The sequence below is a fragment of the Coregonus clupeaformis genome, chromosome 40 (assembly GCF_020615455.1).
Source record: "Coregonus clupeaformis isolate EN_2021a chromosome 40, ASM2061545v1, whole genome shotgun sequence".
NCBI classification, from domain to species: domain Eukaryota; kingdom Metazoa; phylum Chordata; class Actinopteri; order Salmoniformes; family Salmonidae; genus Coregonus; species Coregonus clupeaformis.
Window position 1 is genome coordinate 4881955 of NC_059231.1, and position 24516 is coordinate 4906470.

The 24516-nt window shown below is 45.9% G+C and overlaps 1 protein-coding gene across 1 annotated transcript in view; it reads left to right on the forward strand.

Annotated features, from left to right (window-relative positions):
* The window catches only part of LOC121555172 (activin receptor type-2A-like), a 48892-nt gene that overhangs the window by 15206 nt on the left and 9170 nt on the right, over positions 1 to 24516 (forward strand). Inside the window, exons 2-4 of the mRNA XM_041868998.2 lie at positions 8231 to 8447; positions 10333 to 10445; positions 12223 to 12377. Of these exons, the coding sequence (XP_041724932.2) occupies positions 8231 to 8447; positions 10333 to 10445; positions 12223 to 12377 (485 nt within the window). The remainder of the gene's footprint in view (positions 1 to 8230; positions 8448 to 10332; positions 10446 to 12222; positions 12378 to 24516) is intronic.

Here is a 24516-nt window from a genome sequence, read left to right on the forward strand (position 1 = left end):
CTTACCTTGTTGTTGCCAGGGTAGATATTTCCCCTGTGCCTGTTTTGTTGTCGCATGCTTGCGCAACTGTTTATCGACGGAATAAACTCTTTGGATGCGTATTACTCTCCTGCTATCACACGCATCACAGTAGATCCTTCTATCACACGCATCACAGTAAATGATGTCTGAGTGTTGAAGCGTGCCCCTGGCTATCCGTAAATAAATAAAAAACAAGAACATGAGGCTGTCTGGTTTGCTTAAGAAATATACATTTACATTTTAGTCATTTAGCAGACGCTCTTATCCAGAGCGACTTACAGGAGCAATTAGGGTTAAGTGCCTTGCTCAAGGGCACATCGACAGATTTTTAACTTAGTCGGCTTGGGGATTAGAACCAGCGACCTTTCGGTTACTGGCACAACGCTCTTAACCACTAAGCTACCTGCCGCCCCTTAAGTATATTTGAGTAATTACATTTACTTTTGATACTTAAGTATATTTAAAAGCAAATACTTTTAGACTTTTACTCAAGTAGTATTTTACCGGGTGACTTTCACTTTTACTTGAGTCATTTTCTGTTAAGGTGTGACAATTGGGTATTTATTTCTACCACTTCCTCTTGTTGGCTATTTTCAAATGCATACAGTCAGATGCTATCTTCTTCCACATAGCAGCACTGATCTCTGTGAGGTTGTTATTGTCATCATAGGTTTAGGCCTATTTAGCAATGTGAAGACATGTTACGGAATAAGTGTCTAAGATGTCCCATTGTCTTTGGCTGCTGTACAATAAAATAAAGTTGATTTGAAAACCAATAGAACATGAGAAAATGGTATATTATGTTTATAAAATAATTCCAGCTACTTTAAAACAAGGTAAGATGGTTTTAAACAATAAAGTTTATGGGTAAATAGTTTTTAAAATGCTGACCGCCTCCGCTCAGATTCAAGGTGGGTGATGCGGTGCGGAACAGGCACTGTCCTCTACTCTCCGGTCTTGTGGCCATTTAATCGGAGCGAACCGTGCCTCGAGTATGTTGACAGAATCAAGCTTTTATGTTAATTGTCCTTCATTAGCCTATATTTATGTAATTAAAAGTCTCATTAAAGTTTGGCTACATTTTCTGGCGGCTCCTTCATGTCAGCATCGGTTTGGACAAGAGATTTTTTAATATTATTCCAATGTTGGCCTCTGATCCAATTCTGATTGGAGTAATTGTTTGATATTGTGATTTTTGTGTGATTATACGTTTTTTACTTCTCCATTCAGACAACTTAAATCTACAGTATATTCTTCTTGTCCAACAATTATTATTTTTTTGTAAACTTTTCCTGGACAACAGGACAAGCGTTAATGTCAAGCCCTGATGTTTAGCTGGCACTCTGTGTTGTCGCTCATAATTTTTTGTCAGCACAAACATCACTGTAGGTCCTGACTTCCTGCTCCCTTGGTCAAATGTCACTGTAGGTCCTGACCACAGGAGGCTGCTGAGGGGAGAACAGCTCATAATAATGGCCGGAACGGAGCAAATGGAATGGCATCAAACACCTGGAAACCATGTGTTTGATGTATTTGATACCATTCCACTGATTCTGCTCCAGTCATTAACACAAGCCCGTTCTCCCCAATTAAGGTGCTACCAACCTCCTGTGGTCCTGACTCCCTGCTGAGCCAAACGTCACTGTAGGTCCTGACTCCCTGCTGAGCCAAACGTCACTGTAGGTCCTGACTCCCTGGGCCAAACGTCACTATAGGTCCTGAGTTCCTGCTTCCTGGGCCAAACATCACTATAGGTCCTGACTCCCTATTTCCTGGGCCAAACGTCACTATAGGTCCTGACTTCCTGCTTCTTGGGCCAAACATCACTATAGGTCCTGACTCCCTGCTTCCTGGGCCAAACGTCACTATAGGTCCTGACTTCCTGCTTCCTGGGCCAAACATCACTATAGGTCCTGACTTCCTGCTTCCTGGGCCAAACATCACTGTAGGTCCTGACTCCCTGGGCCAAACGACACTATAGGTCCTGACTTCCTGCTTCCTGGGCCAAACATCACTATAGGTCCTGACTTCCTGCTTCCTGGGCCAAACATCACTGTAGGTCCTGACTCCCTGGGCCAAATGTCACTATAGGTCCTGACTTCCTGCTTCCTGGGCCAAACATCACTATAGGTCCTGACTTCCTGCTTCCTGGGCCAAACGTCACTATAGATCCTAACTTCCTGCTTCCTGGGCCAAATATCACTGTAGGTCCTGACTCCCTGCTTCCTGGGCCAAACGTCACTATAGGTCCTGACTTCCTGCTTCCTGGGCCAAACATCACTGTAGGTCCTGACTCCCTGGGCCACATGTCACTATAGGTCCTGACTTCCTGCTTCCTGGGCCAAACATCACTATAGGTCCTGACTTCCTGCTTCCTGGGCCAAACGTCACTATAGGTCCTGACTTCCTGCTTCCTGGGCCAAACATCACTGTAGGTCCTGACTCCCTGGGCCAAACGTCACTATAGGTCCTGACTTCCTGCTTCCTGGGCCAAACATCACTATAGGTCCTGACTCCCTATTTCCTGGGCCAAATGTCACTATAGGTCCTGACTTCCTGCTTCCTGGGCCAAACATCACTGTAGGTCCTGACTCCCTGGGCCAAACGTCACTATAGGTCCTGACTTCCTGCTTCCTGGGCCAAACATCACTATAGGTCCTGATTTCCTGCTCCCTGGGCCAAACATCACTGTAGGTCCTGACTCCCTGCTCCCTGGGCCAAACGTCACGATAGGTCCTGACTCCCTGCTCCCTGGGCCAAACGTCTCTGTAGGTCCTGACTCCCTTGGCCAAATGTCACTGTGGGTACTGACTCCCTGCTTCCTGGGCCAAATTTCATTATAGGTCCTGACTCCCTGCTCCCTGGGCCAAACATCTCTGTAGGTCCTGACTCCCTGCTCCCTGGGCCAAACATCAAGATAGGTCCTGACTCCCTGGGCCAAACATCACTATAGGCCCTGACTCCCTGGGCCAAACATCACTATAGGCCCTGACTCCCTGGGCCAAACATCACTATAGGCCCTGACTCCCTGGGCCAAACATCACTATAGGCCCTGACTCCCTGGGCCAAACATCACTATAGGTCCTGACTCCCTGGGCCAAATGTCACGATAGGTCCTGACTTCCTGGGCCAAATGTCACGATAGGTCCTGACTTCCTGCTTCCTGGGCCAAACATCACTGTAGGTCCTGACTCACTGGGCCAAATGTCACTATAGGTCCTGACTTCCTGCTTCCTGGGCCAAACATCACTATAGGTCCTGACTTCCTGCTTCCTGGGCCAAACATCACTATAGGTCCTGACCTTTTGCTTCCTGGGCCAAACATCACTATAGGTACTGACTCCCTGCTTCCTGGGCCAAATTTCATTATAGGTCCTGACTCCCTGCTCCCTGGGCCAAACGTCACGATAGGTCCTGACTCCCTGCTCCCTGGGCCAAACGTCTCTGTAGGTCCTGACTCCCTTGGCCAAATGTCACTGTGGGTACTGACTCCCTGCTTCCTGGGCCAAATTTCATTATAGGTCCTGACTCCCTGCTCCCTGGGCCAAACATCTCTGTAGGTCCTGACTCCCTGCTCCCTGTGCCAAACATCAAGATAGGTCCTGACTCCCTGGGCCAAACATCACAATAGGTCGTGACTCCCTGGGCCAAACATCACTATAGGCCCTGACTCCCTGGGCCAAACATCACTATAGGTCCTGACTTCCTGCTTCCTGGGCCAAACGTCACTATAGATCCTAACTTCCTGCTTCCTGGGCCAAATATCACTGTAGGTCCTGACTCCCTGCTTCCTGGGCCAAACGTCACTATAGGTCCTGACTTCCTGCTTCCTGGGCCAAACATCACTGTAGGTCCTGACTCCCTGGGCCAAATGTCACTATAGGTCCTGACTTCCTGCTTCCTGGGCCAAACATCACTATAGGTCCTGACTTCCTGCTTCCTGGGCCAAACGTCACTATAGGTCCTGACTTCCTGCTTCCTGGGCCAAACATCACTGTAGGTCCTGACTCCCTGGGCCAAACGTCACTATAGGTCCTGACTTCCTGCTTCCTGGGCCAAACATCACTATAGGTCCTGACTCCCTATTTCCTGGGCCAAATGTCACTATAGGTCCTGACTTCCTGCTTCCTGGGCCAAACATCACTGTAGGTCCTGACTCCCTGGGCCAAACGTCACTATAGGTCCTGACTTCCTGCTTCCTGGGCCAAACATCACTATAGGTCCTGATTTCCTGCTCCCTGGGCCAAACATCACTGTAGGTCCTGACTCCCTGCTCCCTGGGTCAAACGTCACGATAGGTCCTGACTCCCTGCTCCCTGGGCCAAACGTCTCTGTAGGTCCTGACTCCCTTGGCCAAATGTCACTGTGGGTACTGACTCCCTGCTTCCTGGGCCAAATTTCATTATAGGTCCTGACTCCTTGCTCCCTGGGCCAAACATCTCTGTAGGTCCTGACTCCCTGCTCCCTGGGCCAAACATCAAGATAGGTGCTGACTCCCTGGGCCAAACATCACTATAGGCCCTGACTCCCTGGGCCAAACATCACTATAGGCCCTGACTCCCTGGGCCAAACATCACTATAGGCCCTGACTCCCTGGGCCAAACATCACTATAGGCCCTGACTCCCTGGGCCAAACATCACTATAGGTCCTGACTCCCTGGGCCAAATGTCACGATAGGTCCTGACTTCCTGGGCCAAATGTCACGATAGGTCCTGACTTCCTGCTTCCTGGGCCAAACATCACTGTAGGTCCTGACTCACTGGGCCAAATGTCACTATAGGTCCTGACTTCCTGCTTCCTGGGCCAAACATCACTATAGGTCCTGACTTCCTGCTTCCTGGGCCAAACATCACTATAGGTCCTGACCTTTTGCTTCCTGGGCCAAACATCACTATAGGTACTGACTCCCTGCTTCCTGGGCCAAATTTCATTATAGGTCCTGACTCCCTGCTCCCTGGGCCAAACGTCACGATAGGTCCTGACTCCCTGCTCCCTGGGCCAAACGTCTCTGTAGGTCCTGACTCCCTTGGCCAAATGTCACTGTGGGTACTGACTCCCTGCTTCCTGGGCCAAATTTCATTATAGGTCCTGACTCCCTGCTCCCTGGGCCAAACATCTCTGTAGGTCCTGACTCCCTGCTCCCTGTGCCAAACATCAAGATAGGTCCTGACTCCCTGGGCCAAACATCACAATAGGTCGTGACTCCCTGGGCCAAACATCACTATAGGCCCTGACTCCCTGGGCCAAACATCACTATAGGTCCTGACTCCCTGGGCCAAATGTCACGATAGGTCCTGACTTCCTGGGCCAAATGTCACGATAGGTCCTGACTTCCTGCTTCCTGGGCCAAACATCACTGTAGTCCTGACTCCCTGGGCCAAAGGTCACTGTAGGTCCTGACTCCCTTGGCCAAAGGTCACTGTAGGTCCTGACTCCCTTGGCCAAAGGTCACTGTAGGTCCTGACTCCCTGGGCCAAAGGTCTCTGTAGGTCCTGACTCCCTTGGCCAAAGGTCTCTGTAGGTCCTGACGTCCTGCTTCCTGGGATCTGGTAGAAATCTCTCTCTCTTTCTCTCTCTTTCTGTATTTTCTCTCTTTCTCTCTCTTTCTCCTTCTCTGTCTCTCTCTCAAAATATCTCTCTATACTTTTTAAATTATAAATGGTTATTTTAAACTAAGGATGTGTTGTCTTTTTAACCCCAAGCACAACATGTTTTAAGAATAGTCTTAGAATAGATTCGATACGTAGGCTAAACAGTGGCATTTTATCCCTTCTAAGCTAAATCAAGCCGACAAACCTATTTATAGAAAGCTTTCTATGCCTAAACTGTTAGTTCTCCTGTATTTGGTACACACAAAGAGAGAGAGGCCTTTACATGCACATGGTGTGTCAGAGCCTCTGTACTCTGTCTTAGCAAGAAGTTGTCAAACCACACCCACCACATCCTTTAGCTGAATAAGCCTGTTTTTGTCGGTCAGTGTTAGGCCTACCTCTTGAGGTTTTGTCAGGGTTAACCACAAAACCAGCTCATGTTGTTTCATAAACCATATGGGACCCTTGGGCTGTGTTTTCTACTTTAAATTCAAAATCCTTTCCCCTGTTATTTAGATAAGATTAAGTGTCAAGGATTATACTTAAAATATACATTATTTTTGTTTGGCCTTTTTGGTGTTTGAGATTATCTAGATCATTTCCATGTAAAAGGACCCATGAGCACCAACATGTGAAGTTCATAGGAACATATCAAATTGGGTGTCAAATGAAAGCTAAGAGTGTATATTTTGGGGGAAATGAACGCATAGATACATTTTTCAACCATTTTCCATCTTAAAAATGAGGCATAGGTAAAGGCTTTGATTTCTGGATAAACAGATGAAAGAAAGAAAAACATCTAGGAGAAAGTCTTAAAAGGTTTCAGAAATACATCAAAACACAATCAAGTTGACGTTAAGACCCCTGCCAACTAATAATATTTTTGGAGAAATTGTTTACCTTCTGTAAGTTTAAGAAATATTGCCTTGTGTCTTGTAACTCTGTTACCAAAAGCCCACGTATCTTTAAGATATTTTAAAGTTTCTCTCCCTCATGAGGAGGGAGGATAATGAACGTTTACAAAAGTAACAAGTAATGGTAGACTATCATATTCTTCCGCAATTACAACTTTTTACGAGTTTTACCGTCGACCTATCAATTAGTTATAGTGATTTTACTGATATCATTTAAAAAATCAATTATTAAGTGATTAAAACTCGTAAACTCGTTAAAACTCATAATTCCTACCTGTCTTGTTCCATAGCCTACCTGTTCTACAGCCTACCCATTTTTATAGACTACCGGTCCTGTTCTACAGCCTACCTGTTCTACAGCCTACCTGTTGTATAGCCTACCTGTTGTATAGCCTACCTGTTCTACAGCCTACCTGTTCTACAGCCTACCTGTTCTACAGCCTACCTGTTGTATAGCCTACCTGTTGTACAGCCTACCTGTTGTACAGCCTACCTGTTGTACAGCCTACCTGTTTTACAGCCTACCTGTTGTATAGCCTACCTGTTGTATAGCCTACCTGTTGTATAGCCTACCTGTATAGCCTACCTGTTGTATAGCCTACCTGTTGTATAGCCTACCTGTTGTACAGCCTACCTGTTGTACAGCCTACCTGTTTTACAGCCTACCTGTTGTATAGCCTACCTGTTGTATAGCCTACCTGTTGTATAGCCTACCTGTATAGCCTACCTGTTGTATAGCCTACCTGTTGTATAGCCTACCTGTTGTATAGCCTACCTGTTGTATAGCCTACCTGTTGTATAGCCTACCTGTTGTATAGCCTACCTGTTGTACAGCCTACCTGTTGTACAGCCTACCTGTTGTACAGCCTACCTGTTTTACAGCCTACCTGTTGTATAGCCTACCTGTTGTATAGCCTACCTGTTGTATAGCCTACCTGTATAGCCTACCTGTATAGCCTACCTGTTGTATAGCCTACCTGTTGTATAGCCTACCTGTTGTATAGCCTACCTGTATAGCCTACCTGTTGTATAGCCTACCTGTTGTATAGCCTATCTGTTCTACAGCCTACCTGTTCTATGGTTGACCATATGCGTGACTGTACATTATTGGCAATTGTTTGTAGCGTGTGTTGTACAGCTCAGAGCATACTGTCAGGCCTAGGCCAGTGGGCTAAATTATTGTCCTGTCCCATTACCCTCCTGGACCTATCAAACATAATCACTAACAAATCATGTCACGACCTGCCAGGGCCAGAGATTTTCTCACACAGCATTTGAAGACTGTGTCAGTCTCTAGAGGCACACACTCGTCACCGCTGGTTAATTACAGGGATGGGGTAAGGCTTCACACTGTGGGGGGAGATGGCTGTGTTATTGATCACTGCAGCACTGGAGTGCCCTTTAATGGCTCTGTCCTGTAATGGTCCCGCACTGGGCAGAGAGGGACATCATCCATGCATTGCTTCATGAGAGCAATAGATTAGTAGTAGATTAAAAGCACAAAACAAATAGACTGGCCCAACAGTAGACATCTTTTATGTGCTCCCTCGACCTTGTTTCTGTGTTTGAACTCCATTAAACCGATTCTTTAAAATGATTTATTACATCAACCCATTTACCGTAAAACAGGACTGCTGTTCAACATTCACCTAAAGAAATCAGGACAGTTTCTGATCTGGTGTCTCCATCTCTCTATTTCTCAGGGGCGATCCTGGGCCGGTCGGAGACACAGGAGTGTGTCCACTACAACTACAACCCTGCTGCCATCCAGGAGAACCGAGGGAACCGCAGTGGCATCGAGACGTGTGCCGGGGAGAAGGACAAGCGGAGACACTGTTTCGCCACCTGGAGGAACGTGTCGGGAATCGTAGAGATTGTAAAGCAGGGCTGTTGGCTGGATGATCACAACTGCTACGACAGGTAGGGCCTATTGCATCAGGGCTCTGTGGTGGTGGGTTGTATAACATTTGTGATCTGTTACAACACACCAATGACACGGTGGAATGATTAAGTGTGTCATTGGTGTGTTGCAATGGATCACAAATGTTATCAGTATATCAGTGAAACTATTCTTATAGGCCTATATAGGATCTCCATTCTGTGTGAGGACTTGGTCGTTCCATGAATATGATGTGAAAGATGTCCAATGGGGAGTAAGAAGAATCTTCATGAACCTGATTCCATGCCAACTGTTTTAAAATGGCAGCATCAGCCGTCTCAACTTGTTCTGACAGCTGCACTACTGCGATAAGCAATTGAGCTTCTTCTCAACTGATTTTAAGACCTGCAATGTTTTTTTAAAACAAGCTAGGCCTAGATGTTTGCATATTGCAAATATTGCCCTCTGATCCAGAACAGACCGAGATAGAGATGAATTGTATTTAAGTGTAGCACTTTAGCCTCTCTTCAGTGGTGTAAACATGCTGTGATGTTATCGGCTCAGCTATCCATCCTACATGTCAGCTAGCCTAGCTTTACCAGAAGCATTTTATTTTATAGCATGAGAGAGCCCAGTCCCAGAAAGGCTGAGTTACCTGGCGGCTCTTTCCTTACATTGCCGTTGAACCAGAGCCCCAGAAAGGCTGAGTTACTTGGTCCTCTTGTCTTAACATGCCATTGAACCCCTTTACCTCCCACCTGCAGCAACCGGATTCTTGTGTTTTTGAAGTGTGGCGTGCTTCCATGTTATTACTAAATGTAGAGCAACAGGTATCTCTGACCGCGCCGTGCGGCAGCTGACCGACAGGTGCTTGCTCTCTGACCGCGCCGTGCGGCAGCTGACCGACAGGTGCTTGCTCTCTGACCGCGCCGTGCGGCAGCTGACCAACAGGTGCTTGCTCTCTGACCGCGCCGTGCGGCAGCTGACCGACAGGTGCTTGCTCTCTGACCGCGCCGGCGGCAGCTGACCGACAGGTGCTTGCTCTCTGACCGCGCGCGTCGGCAGCTGACCGACAGGTGCTTGCTCTCTGACCGCGCCGTGCGGCAGCTGACCGACAGGTGCTTGCTCTCTGACCGCGCCGCGTCGGCAGCTGACCGACAGGTACTTGCTCTCTGACCGCGCCGTGCGGCAGCTGACCGACAGGTGCTTGCTCTCTGACCGCGCCGTGCGGCAGCTGACCGACAGGTGCTTGCTCTCTGACCGCGCCGTGCGGCAGCTGACCGACAGGTGCTTGCTCTCTGACCGCGCCGTGCAGCAGCTGACCGACAGGTGCTTGCTCTCTGACCGCGCCGTGCGGCAGCTGACCGACAGGTGCTTGCTCTACATGTAAACAACGGCCAAACATAAACAACGGTCTGGCTGCTTTTCTTCTCCTTGTCCAAACAAACAGTTTGGAGTGAACACTGCTCCTTTTGGTTTCTGCTTGGGCTAATAAGCTTGTTTATCTATTCGGGTGTTGCTTCGATGTGGTTTAACTGTCATGGAATGTAAGTTTGTCAGTTAATATAGAATTCTAACTTTTTTGTTGATTTGAATGAGTTCCAAACTTGGTGAAACACAAAAGAATAGACTTGTTTACAGGAAATAACATACTGTACCTACAACAACATGAACTACAGTATCATAAGGGTAAAGCACTTGAACTTCATTTTTCTTTTTACATCCATTATATTACTATGCCTGTATCGCTCAGGTCTGAAACTCAAGGATAGTTCCCAAATTCTGAAAGAAAGAAAAAACTATAACACAAAGAAACCAAATAAATGACGAAAGTTTAGAAAGGGCATGTTTGGGGGCCGGAGGGGACCATGGTCTTTCCAACATTATTGTGACCCTGATAGCATGGTCTCTGCTCTTGTTTTTCAGTACTGAATGTGTGGAAAAGAAAGAAAGCCCCGACGTGTTCTTCTGCTGCTGTGAAGGAAACATGTGTAATGAGAAGTTTGTCTACGCTCCCGACAACACACAAGCTGTTCAGAGTAAGTTCTGTGTTTGTCTGTGTGCGTACACATGTGCATGTGTCTGCGCGTGTGCATATTTTTTCTTAGTGCTGGTTACATTCTTCTCGTAATTGTTTTTTTATTACCTCCTCATTAAAATATGATGAAAAGAAAGAACTAATCAGTGTTCAAAAATGCCTTAATGTTGTGGTTGGGAAACTTCTTTTCCAGTTGCCCAATTGTTGCTCAACAATGAACAGAAATGCCCTTTTCAGAATAGTCCTGTTAATTCATGGGGAAAATCAGTTGGAGTCAGATAAAGGTTATACAATAGGATGTATTGAAGCGTTGGGTTGGTGTGGGGGAAGGGCGTTTCTCCGGGTACATGTATTTGCAGCAGTGACTCACTAGATGTGGAATGCCCTGGATATTTGGAACAAAAAGCTAGGTCGGAGCCTGACTATCGTATCGAGCGACAGGGGCAGCACACACACACACACACACACACAGTCACAGCTAAACACAGAGTTTGTTAAACATAGCCACTGGATTGATGAAAATACACATGATATCATTCTGCCAGGTAGACATAGGCTACTTTGTAGTTAACATTTAATTGAGAAGGTTTTTGGGAAAGCCTTTCCATCTCTACCAGAAGAAGGTTATCATTAGCATCATCGCTAACGGCTACACAGTGTAGATATACGCGTGCACCGCAGACATACACACAGACCTGTGTCGCTTCAGAAAGTTGCAGGAAAATACAAATCACTGATGCATTTTGTTCAGGTCTTCAATACATTTAGTTCAAGAAAATAAAATTGTATTGTTGAATTCTGTGATTCCGGCCGTGTTCTCCGCAACGTAGATTTTATAGGGCCCTAGGTTGGATAAAGAGCGGGAGAGAGCGTAACCTGCTGACCGGAGCGGTTCCATGCCTGAGTGGCATGTGCCGTGTGGTGATCCTAATGCCAGTGGGGAGGTGGGGAGGAGGGGAGGATGCATGCAGCAGGCAAAGGGAGCAGGGGGGAGAGGATGGGGGTTTGGGACTGCTGTGTTTTACATTTCAAATCTAATCCGGGTTCTTGTCCCGCTTGCAGCTAAAATGGAGCACTGGGCAGGGAGCTGGGAGAGGGGGAGGGGAGCGATGGGGAGAGGGTAGGAGGAGGGGCACAGCATGGGGGATTGTGGCAGGCAGGCAGCATCACGAACAGTGTCCCACTTTTGCTATCTAATGCCAGTTCAGCTGAGGTCACCGACATAGAGAAGCAATGGCACTCTCTCTCACACACACACACATACACATACACACACACACACACACACACACACACACACACACACACACACACACACTGGATGTCATGCTGGCAGGCAAGGGAAGGGAAATCCACCGCAGCGGTGACACGAGTGCGTGTTGCGATTATGCGCCGGGGCTGCTGCTTTGGCGACGAGGCACGATCAAGTCTTATCTCTCTCTCATGAAGCCCTGTACAGGGACTGTGCCAGGATGGGAGCCTGCAAACCAAACATGCTTTAGATAGATAGCTAGAAATGCATTTGATAAAAATGTCAGCCAGCTAGAGTTGAGCCCATATCAGCTCTATATTATGAACACAGAGACTGCAACACGTAACTCATTATTTTTCACATTCTTGGCAAAGTTATTGTGGTGTCATTCTTACAAAACCCTCTTTCAGCACTCCTTATTTTGAGTACATCCTATAATAGACCTTTTGTCCAGGCATAATCTAGATTGATCTAATTTTCTCTCTCTCTTTCCCTCTCTTCTCTCTCTCTCCCCTTCTCTCCATAGCACCGTCGAACCCGGTTACCCAGAAGCCTCCTGTCTTCACCACCCTGATGTACTCGCTGGTGCCCATCATAGGCATCACTGCCATCATCCTCTTCTCGTTCTGGATGTACCGCCATCACAAGCTGGCATACCCGCCAGTCCTGGTGCCCACACAGGTATGACAACACACAAAACCCTCTTTAGTTACAATAACAGTTGTAGCTAGCTACGCACTGACTGTAATAGGCTAGCTGCTGTATATGAATGAGTGTTGTTCTCATTTTAATTTAACTTGTAGCTAGCATTTGATCTGTGTTGGTTGGATGGTGCAAGCAAGGTATTCACATTGTCCACAGATATGCTAGTCTGAGTAGCAGTCTCTTTAGCTAACATGCCACTCCTTGTCATTGCCAAAGAGACTAGCCTTTTGGCAATCTCAAAGTTCAACAAGTCGTTATCAATAAAACGTCACAATACGGTGCAAAGTGTTGGATTTGCCTGCTGTGGAGCAAGGAGACTCGTAGCTCCGCTGAAACCATTGACAACTGCGTGTCGTTTTCAAGGATTCAAGGATTGTTAAATATATTTTATCTATTTGGTTGTAATATCATCACCTCTTGAAGAGCATAGACAGAACTACACATTTTCGATTATTCCATGCAAAGCAATTGCGCACATTTATCTCTTATCAGAGTTATACAGCAAGTGACTGCATGCTTTTCATGATCAGATAACATCAATTGATCATGTCATTTCAGATACGTGACGGTAGCCTTTCCATTAGGCAAAACAAGTGTCATTTAGCTTGCTTCATCAGAGATTAGGCTTTTGGAAAAAGTTGGAGTCCGTCATCACCACCATAGATGACAAGCAAATATAGCCATCTACTTTATCCCCTGAAAGTTAGCTTGTTAACCAGCCATATTGACATGATCTGTTATTAGCTAGCTAGCCAATTTGAGGTGGTCCATCAATCAATGTAGGCTGTCATGTCTGTCAGCAGCAATCACGATTAAACTCATAAAACAAATTTGAAAAGGGGATAATGTTAGCTAACTTCGCTAGGTAGGCTCCATGATTCCATATGTGTTATTTTATAGTTTTGATGTCTTCACTATTATTCTACAATGTAGAAAATAGTAAGAATAAATAAAAACCCTTGAATGAGTAGGTGTGTCCAAACTTTTGACCGGTAGTGTAACATTTAACAATCACTTAAAAACAGCACATAGTTGTCAATGTTTTTAGCGGAGCTGGGGGTCTCCTTGCCCCCAAGCAGCCAAATCGAACGTATTGTGACGTTTTATAGGTCGTTGTGAATAAAATGTCACAATAAGGTGCAGAGCGATCGATTTGCTTGCTGGGGGGCAAGGACATTTTTGAATTAGCTAGGCAAGTTGTTGTATTTTGACGCTTAAAACTAAGAGGTTTTGTGGTTGGAATTGCAGTATGTATTTCGTTAGAGAATTTAGACGTGAGCTAGCAACTTTTGACAGACTGGTTTCTTCTGGACAAACAAAAAAATTGTTGCTTAGCAACCGGATACCAACATGTTCTCTGGAGAGAAAAAAAACTGAGGGAGTTCCAATATTTGCATAATCGTTGTGATTGGAGGATAGCTGTGAGGGTGATCGAATCAGGATCAAACCCTCTTTTCTCCTCGAGCTCATTAATGATAGAATGTTCATATTTGACTGGCAGAAAGTCCAGTCTCTTTGGCACATGACAATGGAGTCACCTTAGTGCATGCAGTACAGGGAGTGGATTATGTAAAGAGACTAGTACCGAGGCTACAGATATGCCACTGTAGACGCAACACCTCTTTGTTTTTACTGCGGCCCGCTTTGTTGATAAACCTTTCCTCCATCAAGGCATACTGTGAGAGAAGTACTATGACTTTGAATCAGCTGTATGAAACCGATCAGATGCTATGGGTTGTATATGCTTACTGTATTTGAGCTTGTGCTGTTGGTAGGCTGAGAGTTTGGAGTCAGCTTTTCTTTCCTCCGTCCCTGTTCAGGAAACGCAACTCGTTCTGATGGGATGAGACAGAGCTTTTACTGTGCCTATCTGCCAGTGACACACACACACACGCACTGTCAGATGAATGCTTGCAAAGTACACTATATATACAAAGGTATGTGGACACCCCTTCTTCAAATGAATGGATTCGGCTATTTCAGCCACACCCGTTGCTGACAGGTGTATAAAATCGAGCACACAGCCATGCAATCTCCATAGTCTAACATTGGCAGTAGAATGGCCTTACTGAAGAGCTCAGTGACTTTCAATGTGGCATCGTCATAGGATGCCAGCTTTTCAACAAGTCAGTTCGTCAAATTTCTGCCCTGCTAGAGCTGCCCCGGTCAACTGTAAGTGCTGTTATTGTGAAGTGGAAACATCTAGGAGCAACAACAGATCAGGTAGGCCACACAAGCTCACAGATATGCTGAGTGCTGAAGCGCGTAGCGGGTAAAAATTATCTGTCCTTGGTTGCAACACTCACTACCCATGAAATGGGTTTCCATGGCCTGAGCAGCCACACACAAGCCTAAGATCACCATGCGCAATGCGTCGGCTGGAGTGGTGTAAAGCTCGCCGCCATTAGACTCTGGAGCAGTGGAAACGCGTTCTCTGGAGCGATGAATCACGCTTCACCATCTGGCAGTGCGACGGACAAATCTGGATTTGGCGGATGCCAGGAGAACGCTACCTGCCCGAATGCATAGTGCCAACTGTAAAGTTTGGTGGAGGAGGAATAATGGTCTGGGGCTGTTTTTCATGGTTCAGGCTAGGCCCCTTAGTTCCAGTGAAGCAAAATCTTAACGCTACAGCATAGAATTACATTCTAGACGATTATGTGCTTCCAACTTTGTGGCAACAGTTTGGGGAAGGCCCTTTCCTGTTTCAGCATAAGAATGCCCCCGTGCACAAAGCGAGGTCCATACAGAAACGTTTTGTCGAGATCGGTGTGGAAGAACTTGACTGGCCTGCACAGAGCCCTGACCTCAACCCCATCGAACACCTTAGGATGAATTGAAACGCTGACTACGAGCCAGGCCTAATCGCCCAACATCAGTGCCCAACCTCACTAATGCTCTTGTGGCTGAATGGAAGCAAGTCCCCGCAGCAATGTTCCAACATCTAGTGGAAAGCCTTCCCAGAAGAGTGGTGGCTATTATAGCAGCAAAGGGGGGACCAACTCCATATTAATGCCCATGATTTTGGAATGAGATGTTCGACGAGCAGGTGTCCACATACTTTTGAAAGCCTGGCTGTGCCAAAGCCAAGTTAGGCCCCAAATACTTGGCAGTTTGGCAGCAATTGTAGTAAATGGCTCAAAGTGAATTCTAAGAAAATTTTCCTATTAGAACGTCTTCCCTTTCATTAACTAACAAGTATGACTGGATATATTGGTCTGAAAATAAATGGAAGACATTGCTGAAAGTAAGGAATCATATTTTGTTTCACAACAACATAACATTATCATCCCTCTTTACGGCCTTTAGTTTCGATCGGTAGGCATGAATGTACGGACACCTTTGGCACATGGTCAGTTAAGTGATAATGCCAGAGAAGCCGGTGTTTGGAGGATAAATTGCAGCAAACCGTGCCAATATATCCTCGAAACACAGGCTTCAAGGGCATAATCACTTTTATACAATGGTTTACCAACATATTCACATAATGATTGACATATTTTAATTAAAAACATTATTTTAATGAATTTATTCATACTATTTCATCCTTCCACAAGATATAGTCCCGACACAAATCTAGGGTTGCTACCCAAGCTGGCTGGTCGTTCGTTCTGTCGGTTCGGTTCCCAGAGACGCGACCCAGTCAATCTTTTTGTTCTGTATTTATGGACAAGACCCAGTCATTCGTTCTAAATGTTCCATTGCCATGCTGGCTGGCAACGTTCTTATCCCTTGCTTGCTAGCTAGCAAACTACAGCTAACTTAAGGTCACGTCAAAAAGTGCAGCCAGAATAACAGCAAAGTAGCTGCATTTGCATTTGTTTAAGCTGTTTTCTAATTACATTTATTTGGATACATCCATAACAATGAGCTAATTGTTCAGAGGAGCTAGCCAACAACACAGCTAACACAATTACTTCAAACTGAAGCTGTAAACACTGCAAACTGGCTGCACTTTGTTTCATTTTACCTTTTTTCAATTGACATTTCTTTGTATATATCTATAAAAATGATGCCAGCTGATTCATGATTTCGACTGGCTGAGAAACGCTGTCTGCCTGTCTGTCTCGTCCCGACACGTTCATTACCATGGAACAGCTGGAGATCATATTTGAATATTGAAACAATGTTGCAAATGTCGGAGAGACAGACAGCAAGGTTTATACAAATCTCTGCTGTTGAAAACAAACTAAATGTTAGTCTAAAAGTTTATGTGAGATCATGTCTAGATGCTTTTTATAGTGGAGATCAAGTTTATAACTTGCCTAGCTGGGCTGATGAAACAGTGGATTGCGCTGTCAGGTGGAAAAGAGTAAATCGGCATTTTAACGTCATAGATTTAGCTGGTGGTAACTTGTTGAATAGACACCGGCTGGAATGCGCTTTTAACCAATCAGCACTCAGGATTAGATCCACCCGTTGTATAAGTTGGCATCAAGCCAGTGTATTGTGCTCATGTCGGACATAGTCTGAGCTGGGAAGTAGATGTGAGGAGCCATGCTGTTATTTAATGTTATTTTCTCATCTTTATTGACTATTTCTACGTAGGCAGGCATCCCTTCTGATGTTCCTGAGGATGTGCCACAGCTGAAACAGCAACAGTCTCAAGTTAAAGTGATGCCTTTTTCCTTAAAGGGATAATCCACCCCCAGAAATAAAAGTCATGAAACTCCTGTCAATTTGGTGAAAGCCTATGTTCTAACAGTGGGTAAAATATACATTTTTCCCATGATTTATCTTCTAAGTCGTCCGTCTGTAGGAACGCGTCATAGCTACATGGTTCTCAATACTGGAGATGGGGGACGACACACAATCGCATTTCATAACGCTTTTAAAACAATGACCTGCTTCCAGATCACCAAATTAGCTAATAGTTGGTATGGGCATACTTGTCTAGAACACATCTATCCGTTTATATTGTCATGACAACGTATATATTTAGCTTAGATGTGCTCAATCTAAACAGTGTACCAAATTATTCAACTCAGTTCTCCTTCAAGTACCATCTCGCAATGTGCCCTGTGTGTCTGTGGGAAAGGGCCAGTGTTGCTATAGCAATGTACTTTGCACTCGAAACGAACTGCAAGTTGAACTCGATGAGAGACTCCTAAATTAATAGTGCAGTTTGTTAAGGCGCTTTTACAGCTAGCTAGCTACTTCACATGCTGATATTGACTTTGGTATTATTGTGTGTAGCTACGTTTGCTAGCTAGCTAGCTAGTCAGCCAGCCCAGAGAGAGCTTTGCATTGTGGGTTTTGTAGTCGACTTGAGCTGCAACAGATTTCCACAACGATTTCCACATGTTGCTACCAACCTTGTTATAATGACAAAATGAAACAGTTGTTCACCAAAAATATTGTTTTCACATATTAGTGTTATTTATCACTTTTTAACACTGTTAATCATAGAAATTAGTGGTTTGGGGTGGATTATCTCTTCAAGTTCAGAGGTCACCTCGACCCCTTTTGAGGCTCCTGAGCCAAGGGGCACTCGACCTCTCTTCACAATGAGACCCACTTCTCTGACATAAGAACATCAGGGCTGATTTTAGAACCAATGTCCACTCCTGCATTGGTGTTATAATAGTCAGATGACCGATCAACACATGGACCTTGCTTGGTATGGGTGTACAGTGTTTGTCTGTTAGAGTCAGATAGAAGAAAAGCTGGTTAGGACTAGCTAGGATGTGTGGTCCTTTCTCAGTATGGGCGTCCTATGCAAGTACGGTGCTTGATAATCATGAGAGGTGGATTGAAGAGGGCAATGAAGTGTGTGTGTGTGTGTGTGCGTGTGTGTGTGTGGTCCTCGCCCACTCGTCAATGCCAGCACCACAAAACACTGAGCACAGGAAAGCATTTGCTCGTTCGGAGAGGAGAGGAGAGGGGGAGGGGGAGGGTGGATAAATAATGCATGCTCTCACTTTATTTTCTCTCTAGCGCACTCTCTCCCTCTGCTTCCTCTCCTCCCTCGCTCTCTCCCTCTCCTCCCTCGCTCTCTCCTCCCTCGCTCTCTCCCTCTCCTCCCTCCCTTGCTCGCTCTCTCCCTCTCCTCTCTCGCTCTCTCCTCCCTCGCTCTCTCCTCTCTCGCTCTCTCCTCCCTCGCTCTCGCTCTCTCCTCACTCGCTCTCTCCTCCCTCGCTCTCTCCCTCTCCTCCCTCGCTCTCTCCCTCTCCTCCCTCGCTCTCTCCCTCTCCTCCCTCACTCTCTTCCTCTCCTCCCTCGCTCTCTCCTCCCTCGCTCTCTCCCTCTCCTCCCTCGCTCTCTCCCTCCGTTTTCTCCTCCCTCGCTCTCTTCCTCTCCTCCCTCCCTCACTCTCTCCCTCTCCTCCCTCGCTCTCTCCCTCTCCTCCCTCACTCTCTCCCTCTCCTCCCTCACTCTCTCCCTCTCCTCCCTCACTCTCTCCCTCTCCTCCCTCACTCTCTCCCTCTTCTCCTCCCCCTTCCCTTATGGCTATAAAAAAGCTTGCTGCACGCAGGTCAATGAGACATGCCTGATATTGATCAATAACAAGCCATGTTTTCATTAACACTAGAACAGCTGGGCCTCGACGGACCCCCCCTTCAAGCTAATTAGTAGTCACTCTGACTGCAACAGTCTAACAGTGGAATGAATCCATTTCATAGATGCTATTTCAAAAAGAATCATTTGGTTGTGTTTATGAAGGTCTTCGGTAACATTTAGAATACTGTTTTTATTACATTACAATATCATTTTCATTCGTTTATGTTACTAGGCTATATGTAAAAACAAAAACACACAAAAAAACTAATTCAAGTATTCAATAGGTTGTATTTGTGGAGTACCTTTTGTTACAACTATGAAACAGAAAGCATATGTACAAAAAAATACCACCAAGACGCATGGTCAAATGATGAAAACATCAGTAGCCTAAACATAATTATAAGCGCCAAGTGGCCTTGATAAATAGTGAAATTCGGCACAAAAGCAATAATGGCATTATAATGAATGTATTGATAGGACAGCAGTCAAAAATAGTCAATTATTGTCAGCTCATGTTTGTGTATTGATCTTCACGCAATGGCATCAGTTGGATTTCATTTAGCTGTTATCCCTTGTCCTAACAGTTGGATTTCATTTAGCTGTTATCCCTTGTCCTAACAGTTGGATTTCATTTAGCTGTTATCCCTTGTCCTAACAGTTGGATTTCATTTAGCTGTTATCCCTTGTCCTAACAGTTGGATTTAATTTAGCTGTTATCCCTTGTCCTAACAGTTGGATTTAATTTAGCTGTTATCCCTTGTCCTAACAGTTGACACAGTTTTCGTAACTTTCAATTGCTTGACACACCTTGACACACCTTGGTTTGGTTGTGGTGCGTAATAGTCGCTGGTTGTCTCTTTGTTGTGTCCTGTCATCATTCTTCAGCACCGTTGTGGAGTACAACGGCTGTGCAGGTGCCTTATTTTGCACAGAGGGAGGGAGCCAGCCAGACTTGTTTTCTTTGCAAGCCAGACTTGTTTTCTTTGCAAGCAACTTATTCGCCAATGACAGTCAAGTTTAGAAGTTGTCCATGGTTCCACAAGCCTCATCACCACATTCTCTGACACTCGCTCACCTGCTGCCCCATGTGGATATTTTCCCAGATTTTGAAAGCCGTTCAGCATGTACAATTACACACACCCTTCACTGTGTAGCCTACTCCAAGTAGGCCAGAGTAGACTGATAATGCTTTGATTCAGTGGACTGATAAAGGGTACATACCATTTTAAAGATTATAATTAGAATGGATCAATACAATAGAATGGCGAACCCTGTTCTTCATTCACAATTGGTAATTACATAATTATGCATAATTCCCCATCATACTTAATTTATTTAATCTGTTATATGTGTGAAATTGGTTTCGGTATAGATTAGGTTCAGTTTCGAGGCAATTATCAGGCTGATTTATCAGCTGGGGCACTGTACTTTCAACTGTCGGAAGGAGTGGAGCAGGCCCTGCTGTCTGAAGGAGTGGAGCAGGCCTTACTGTCTGAAGAAGGAGCGGAGCAGGCCCTGCTGTCTGAAGAAGGAGAGGAGCAGGCCCTACTGTTGGGAGAAGGAGCGGAGCAGGCCCTGCTGTCTGAAGAAGGAGCGGAGCAGGCTCTGCTGTCTGAAGAAGGAGAGGAGCAGGGCCTACTGTTGGGAGAAGGAGCGGAGCAGGCCCTGCTGTCTGAAGAAGGAGTGGAGCAGGCCCTACTGTTGGGAGAAGGAGCGGAGCAGGCCCTGCTGTCTGAAGAAGGAGCGGAGCAGGCCCTACTGTTGGGAGAAGGAGCGGAGCAGGCCCTACTGTTGGGAGAAGGAGCGGAGCAGGCCCTACTGTCTGAAGAAGGAGCGGAGCAGGCCCTACTGTTGGGAGAAGGAGCGGAGCAGGCCCTGCTGTCTGAAGAAGGAGCGGAGCAGGCCCTACTGTTGGGAGAAGGAGCGGAGCAGGCCCTACTGTTGGGAGAAGGAGAGGAGCAGGCCCTACTGTTGGGAGAAGGAGCGGAGCAGGCCCTACTGTTGGGAGAAGGAGGGGCAACGGGGGAAAACCATTTTTAAAAATGACATGCCATCCTAAAACTGGTTATAACTCCAGTTCTGTTTGTTATATTAAGATTTCAACACTGACAGTGTGTTATATAGATTTATTTAAGAAAAGTCAAGGATGGAGTGGGGCATGACTTACAAAATGGCAGATTAATAAAATGATGAGCAGTCAAAATGAGTGCTTTAGCGGTTCTAGTGTTAATGCTGCCTAACCACCCCCATGCTGCAGCAGTGCTCTCTTTCTCTGCTGTTATCTACTGGACCATCTACAGCAGGGCTAGGCAACTAGATTCAGTCGCGGTCCGATTTTTGCCGGAGCGGATGGTCGGGGGGCGGAACATAATGATAATAATTTGAACACTGCAAATTGACCACAACTAAGCCCAAAAAGAGATTGTATTTGAAAATAACAATCATGTCATACCTTGATTACATTGAGACACAATTACATGTCTTTTTTTATTTGTGGGAATACTTGGTGAACAGATTTCCTAAATTAATCAGTTTTCTAGCTGAATTCCAGGTGATTATTTTTTCTTTTTTACCAAAAACTTTGGGGGGCCAAACAAAATCACTTGCCGACTAGGGCTGGGAATTGCCAGGGACCTCACAATACTTTATATACTTTAAATACTTTAACCCTCCTTATTGTCTCTCCTCACTCGTTCACTCGCTGCCTTCAGTGCATTCAGCTTCAAGTCAAATCAAATCAAATCAAATGTTATTGGCCACATGCGCCGAATACAACAGGTGCAGACATTACAGTGAAATGCTTACTTACAGCCCTTAACCAACAGTGCATTTATTTTTAATAAAAAAGTAAAATAAAACAACAACAAAAAAGTGTTGAGAAAAAAAGAGCAGAAGTAAAATAAAATAACAGTAGGGAGGCTATATATACAGGGGGGTACCGGTGCAGAGTCAATGTGCGGGGGCACCGGCTAGTTGAGGTAGTTGAAGTAATATGTACATGTGGGTAGAGTTAAAGTGACTATGCATAAATAATATCAGAGTAGCAGCAGCGTAAAAATATGGGGTGGGGGTGGGGGGGCAATGCAAATAGTCCGGGTAGCCATGATTAGCTGTTCAGGAGTCTTATGGCTTGGGGGTAGAAGCTGTTGAGAAGTCTTTTGGACCTAGACTTGGCACTCAGGTACCGCTTGCCGTGCGGTAGCAGAGAGAACAGTCTATGACTAGGGTGGCTGGAGTCTTTGATAATTTTGAGGGCCTTCCTCTGACACCGCCTGGTATAGAGGTCCTGGATGGCAGGAAGCTTGGCCCAGTGATGTACTGGGCCGTACGCACTACCCTCTGTAGTGCCTTGTGGTCGGAGGCCAAGCAGTTGCCATACCAGGCGGTGATGCAACCAGTCAGGATGCTCTCGATGGTGCAGCTGTAAAAAAAATTGAGGATCTGAGGACCCATGCCAAATCTTTTCAGGCTCCTGAGGGGGAAAATGCTACTACAACCCTTGCTTTCCCTGCACTACCAACATCTCACTGGAGTGACAGACAATTCAGCACAAAGTGTCTTGGCGTACTCTGCTTAATGCCACCTGGGTCCTTTTAAGTCCTTGGTCAGCTTTATTTCACAGGTGCAGGTGTTACTGCTGCCTGAGATTTCATTTTATACTCTTATTTATCCTACCGTCTTGACTCTGACATTCTCATGGTCTTTCTTTCTTGTGCAAGCTCTTGCTTGTTTTCACACACATCTGTACTCACACACATGCATCACTTGCTCTCTCGCTCACTCCGAGTCACACACACACACTCACTCAAATTAATTTACGTTACAGTAGCATTTAGCTGCGTGTGTGTATGCGTGTGTGTGAAGGAACAGTGTGTGCTTGCTTGGCGGTGTGTCAGGGGAGGGAAGGGACCAGAAGCGTAATCACACACTGTAACAGCCATTGCTAAATTCTGAGGGAATTGTTGGCAGCCGCTGAAATGCTTCCCGTCAGCTTGTCCTTTTTACAGTGTCCTCAGGCTGAACTCAGAGCTCTGCTTGAAAACCTGGCAGGCAGCAACCTCTCTCCTCACATACGCTTAACATACTACCATTGTCACACACACCATTACTAATTCTGATTTGCCACAGGAGTTTTGTTAGTCACTCCCTTCGCCCCTATTGCCTCATCAGTGGTGTGTGAATGGTGGAAACAGGAATGAATTGGCTGGAGATTGAATAGGATTGTTTTGTAACATGGTTTACAGTCAGTCGGTGCTGGGAGAAAGAGAAAGCTTTCTCAGGCGGGCAGAGCAGGACAGAGTAGGGCAGAGCAGGACAGAGCAGGGCAGAGTAGGGCAGAGTAGGGCAGAGTAGGGCAGAGCAGTGCAGAGTAGGGCAGAGAGGACAGAGCAGGACAGAGCAGGGCAGAGCAGAGCAGATATACTGGTTACTCATTCCAGATGTTGCTTTGTAACGATGGCCCACTCTTGTTATTGTTCAACTCCACGGCTCCCAGTGAACTGAACTGAGGTCCGTTGAAGCCACGGTTGACTCTCAGGACAAACCCATGGTGTCCCTGATCCTAGGTCAGGAGTGGTATTAATATATCCTCTGGCCGTTGGTCATCAGCTCAGCTGTCATTTGTTTTGCCTCTCATGCTTTAAATGTTGTTTTCTTTACACCCCTTTCCTCTAACTAGCACGCCTTCCATATTATGATAGAGGTAAGAGAAGTCTCTCTGTCTGTTCACAGGGACTGTTTATTGGTTGGATTAGTTTCTGCATCTCTTGTGAATATGATTGATCATATCCCTCAAGCTTGAGCCTGCCACCTCCTCAGATACACCATTCATGTCTATTTGAGTCGTAACTGTGCACTATTATTTTTATTTTGTGATGCTCCTTAATGGTTTTTTGATGTGCACGGATATACGCTGTACCCACTGTCCTGTTTGGGATTCAGCAGCAGGAGTGAAGTGCATGGACCGATGCCTCAGTGGTTGGAATGCAAGAGTCTGAGCATGCTATGAATGCAGCCAAAGAACCTGATGGTGAAATTATCGATATGGGGTCTTATATCAATGTGGGGTGGGAGAATGGTGGCTAACCACACACACACACACACAGTTATAGGCTACTTAAATATAATAACCATTTTGAACAGAAGCGACCCACCACCTGCTGGTTTGCAGTATAGCTAAGTCAGTACAAGGATAACCCTTCTCAGTAGCTTGTAAACATCAATATTGATTCTCCTGTTGAAGACAAAAGAATGTGTCATACAGATGATGAATGTTAGGCCTCTCAGCCCGGTCCTAGCCTACAGGGACAGCTGGACCATAAAAATGACATTGTTTTCATTTTTACGAGTGCCTGTGCAATGATTGATCACTTGAGAGAATGGAAAGGTAAACATGACCTTGAACACTGTGAAGGCAGCTAGAGGTGCAGGGTGTGGCTGGGGTTAGGTCTGAGCTGCATGCTTTAGGCCCAGGCTATGTATCCTGCCCTATATGCTGCCCTCTTTCACTTGGTTTCCCTCTTCCCTCCTTCCTGTTCCCCCTTTGCTGTCATTCATCAGTATATTCTTTCTTCTCTTCCTGTTGTGACCGTACGTATACAGTAGCATGCAGGTC